At 42.3% G+C, this 4,403-nt stretch overlaps 1 protein-coding gene across 1 annotated transcript in view; it reads right to left on the bottom strand.

The window, feature by feature from the left end:
• Window positions 1-194, bottom strand: part of ZDHHC17 (zinc finger DHHC-type containing 17) — a 66,896-nt gene extending 66,702 nt beyond the window's left edge. The window contains exon 1 of the mRNA XM_021385224.1: window positions 40-194. Within this exon, the coding sequence (XP_021240899.1) occupies window positions 40-102 (63 nt within the window). The 5' untranslated portion in view covers window positions 103-194. The remainder of the gene's footprint in view (window positions 1-39) is intronic.

The following is a 4,403-nucleotide window of genomic DNA, read 5'->3' as shown; positions in this document are numbered from 1 at the left end:
CCCGCGCCCCGCCGCCGCGCCCAGCGGGCCCGGCCTCACCTCGGGATGCAGGATGGGGACGCAGCCCGCTTCTTTCTCATACTCGTCCAGCGGCGCCGCCATCTTGGTGCGAGCCGCCCGCCCGCTGCATGCCGGGTACTGCGCGCGCGCGGCCCCTCGCGCCCCCGGCGACGGCTGAGGGGAGGAGGCGGGGCCGCAGGGGGGCGGCTCTGCGCTGCTGGGGGGACTCGGGGCGGGAGGGCGGCCCTGGCCCGCAGGCCTGGGGTGCTATCTGTGGGCTTCTGTTTGGGATCAGGCGGCAGGGCCAACCTGCGGAGTTTTCTTCATGGCTGTTTTTTTGGTGTTTGTTTCTTGTGTGGGTTGTTTTTTTCATATTTTGAAATAAATATTCTGCTGCTGTTTTAGTGGCCATAGTAGGTGTGCGTGGTGCCTTTTGCAGCCATTCCCTGCCTTGTTTGTCATGTCGCGCTCCCACCGGGCCCCTGCTGTGCCCCGCAGCCTACCCGGACGTGGCAGTGCTCGCTGCCTGCTCTGCCACGCTCTGCAGCAGCTTGACCATTTGCACAAGTGCCCACTGGGCACCAAACGGTGCTCCAACACAATCTTTAAAACGACTTCGTGACCAAACAGGTTCAAAGCAACCACTCCATAGACCAAACTTGCCAGTGGGTTTAAAGCCTGCTTGGCAGTGGAATACCCCGGTGTGTGTCCCGCAGGCTGCCTGCCCTAAGGCCTCTCCCAGTGCAGTGGCAGCCAGCACGCTGATGGCCAGCTGCCCGCACACCTAAGGGAAGGCAACCTTCCCACTGGCATTTGTAGAGGCTGGTACCTGTGCCTCTGAAAGGAATGTTTAGTGTACTTTAGGTTTGGGGAAAAATTTCAACTTAATTAAGCTCATTCTAATTTGTAATGAAAGCAAAGCGAGGACTCCTCTGTGGTTTATGTTAATTTGTTTCCAAAGTAATGCTTGTCCGGTTCTCTTTGGAGGTTATGTTTATGTCTACAAGTAGCTAAGAGAGCAGAGTAAGAAATCAAGAGTGATTTCTAAGGTTTCTGAAAACCCATCGCCTTTCTAATAAAGTCGACGAAGGATTCTTTCCGATCGCTGGTACCAAGATGAACTGATGGTTTCTCACATCCTGTCACATACACTATCCAGATGGACAAGCTGTCTGCTGCAGATTTGTAGATCAAATTCAATCTTGTGGGGCAATAGGTTTTGTTTCATTCATGTTCTCTTCTTACTACCTGTGTAATATGCATACAGCCACTATTAGCAATCTGAAAGCTCTTTATTTCAAAATTATCTGCCTTTATACGTAATGTTTTATAAAAAAAATGCTTTTCCAATTACAGAATGTTATTGCTGGTTTGATTGCTGTTTTATATTGCCATATCTATGGTGCTCTCATTTGTCTTTCTCAGAAAGGGACTTTTATATAATACATTTTGTTATAATACATTAAGCTCGTAAGCCTAAAAACCCACAATGATATGTTCTTCATTACTCTCCTGTCTCGTATAAAATGTAACAGAGAAGCGCTAATAAAATTTGACTACAGCATTATTAAAATGTTAAACCATAAATATCTTTTTGCTGTATGAATAAATGTAAATTTGCAATTGTCAGGAAGAAGAATGACATGAGATTTAGGAACCAGGACTATGGAACAAGTATGAAAGCACAGGCTTGAAACCTTGATGTACTATAGTGCTAAAAGAGCAGAACACAACACACAATATAGAGAAGATTATTTTTTTAACTGTGTATATTATTAAATGTATGAGAGTTTAGATATAATTTGCAATCTGATTTGTGTAAAGAAGAGGGTTTTTAACCTTCCGCAAACTCCAGAAACAGGAATCCTATAAATCACTACTGTTCTTTGCTTATGCATAATAAAGGAAAGGATCATAAAACAACCAAAAATCTTTATAGCATTTTTACCATACGTGTTATATTTCTTCAGAAGTCTGAAGAAGCTATGCTTCATTCCATGGCACATTCAATTTCTGCCCTGAACTGGTTTGTCAATGCAAGCTCTGACATTTCCCTATTTATACTCTGTTCTTCACAGGTCCACACATTTTGTAACCAATTCTGTTCTCAAAGACATCTGCACAGAGCATTTTTGCCATTGCACTTGAGGCTCTATCTGCGTATATAGTTAATGTGTGGCCCATTATATCCTTCTTCACAACTGAATCTCTCTTTTATTCCCAGTCATTTCCTAGTCTGTAATACAGTTGCTCAGAAACACAGTTCTTTACTGTCTTATGTTGTCAATACAGACATGCTTAACAACTGCATGGAGTAAGTGAGCAGCAGATACAAACCTAATGACCTGCTTTGGTAACAAAATTTGCACCTCCTTTTCTGTAAAAGGCTAGAAGGTTAAGTGTTTTTCTGGACTCTGCCTGAAATTTCCTATCTGACATTGAACGATTGTTTCACTCCTTTATGTTTTACTTGGCTCATCTGTAAATCAAGTATTAAGTCACCTAACTCAGAAGAGTTATCTGAGAACTTACTACCATTGCAGAGCAATGCAAGATTCTCAGATTAAAAATGTCTTGTAAATGGCAGGAATTATTGTTGACTAATAGCAGAAAATGCTATTCTGTTTGGTTTCATAGAACTATCAATAGCTGACGTGTTAAATGTTTTTCATATTGACCAAAGATTTTATCCAGTGCTACTTTCTAGTAGGAGGGACACATCTATAATATTGACCAAACATGGTGTACACTGAAAAATGCTTCTAGATTTTAGTCTGAAAAAAGGAAGACACAATTCATCGATACCACGGACCCCCAACTTTGCTTCCTTTTTCCTTTTTCTTCCCTACTTCCCAGTTTAACTGGGAAGTAGCACATTCTTATGATTCTCTATTACACAGCATGAAATCCACTTTTTCTGACTAGACTGATTAGAAAAAAAATTTTCTGACTAGACTGATTAGAAAAAAATTACTTTGCAAGACAAGTATATTTGTAAAATAAGCATCCAGATACAGGTCCCAGCACTATAGATGATTGTACAGCTATTTTATATTGTATCTTCTACTAAACTTTGAAATGTGAAATAAAAGACATACATGTCATAGTAGTATTTTTGTATTATGATGTTAAAATTTAAAATGACTAAAAGTGCAATTAAACAATGTTTATATTTGCAGTTAAATACCACAATTCAAGCCAATTGTTTGCACTCTTGGCAGGCAAAAACTTGTAGTGAAAATATTGGAATGTCTTAGTGCAAAAATAAGTACTAAGTCAAGAATACCCTTCCTAACCCTACAAGAATGAACATCTTTAAAGGAACTGCGTTTGTCCTTCACTTTTCATATGTAATTTTCACTAATCCTAATCTAATTAAATAATCATGAATTGGATTTGCCACCATACTGAGGCCTCTCTGAAATTTTCTTTTCCTTAGTCATCCAAAAAAGTAGCTTCACTGACAGTGGCTAAAATATCTGCGTAAGCCATATTGCATTCCTGTTCTCTGGGTATGTTTGCAGAACAGCTATGATCAGAATGAGTAATGTAATTAACAGAGGAAAAATGAAATACTGTTAGAGCGACATACTCAGCACTCCAGTGACCCTATGTTTTACATCTTTGTTATTAGCTCTCTGCAGTGCATTTTCTAATCATGTTAGTTTGTGTGCTCTGTGTTTTCTCAATCGATAATTACGTCCACCCATCTAAATGTGGATGAATACATGAAACATGTAATTCTGCTTGGTTTCTCCAAGCCTGTTCTTACTCTCTGCATTCACTTCCGGATGGAAAGCACCCAGTTCTCAAGCAGTGTTGACCAGCTTGGATCACCGACAATCTGTGAGTACAGCCACCCCCAGGTGCCCTCCTTTTTTCAGATGTTCAGGGTTCTAGTTCTCTGAAGTCTTTGTATAACATACTTCTACAGGCCAAGCTGCTACAACATAGTGTCATAGAATCATAGTGTCATAGAATGGCTTAGGTTGGAAGGGACCTTGAAGATCATCAGACTCCAGCCCTCATGCTGTGGGTAGGGTTACCACACACTGGACCTCCTCAAGAGAGGTGCTCCAGCCCTCAGCATTTTCTTGGCCCCCCTCTGGACCTGCTTCAATGGCTTCACATCCTTCTTGTGCTGGGTGCCCCAGACCTGGAAGCAGGGGCCTTATGAGAGCAGAGTAAAGGGGACAATCCCTTCCTTCTCCCTGCTGGCCACTCCTCTTTTGATGCTGCCCAAGATACAGTTGGCCTTCTGGGCTGCAAGCACACACTGCTGGCTTGTGTCCAGCTTTTTGTCCACCAGAAGCCCCAAGTCCTTCACAGCTGATCTGCCCTCGTGCTCTGGATGTTAAAGAATACTCATCAAAGATAGAACTCTGGCAGACACCACCCACTGC

This window comes from Numida meleagris, chromosome 1, assembly GCF_002078875.1.
Source record: "Numida meleagris isolate 19003 breed g44 Domestic line chromosome 1, NumMel1.0, whole genome shotgun sequence".
NCBI lineage: Eukaryota > Metazoa > Chordata > Aves > Galliformes > Numididae > Numida > Numida meleagris.
Note: the sequence above shows the minus strand (reverse complement) of the source record. Positions and strands in the feature narration are given on the sequence as shown.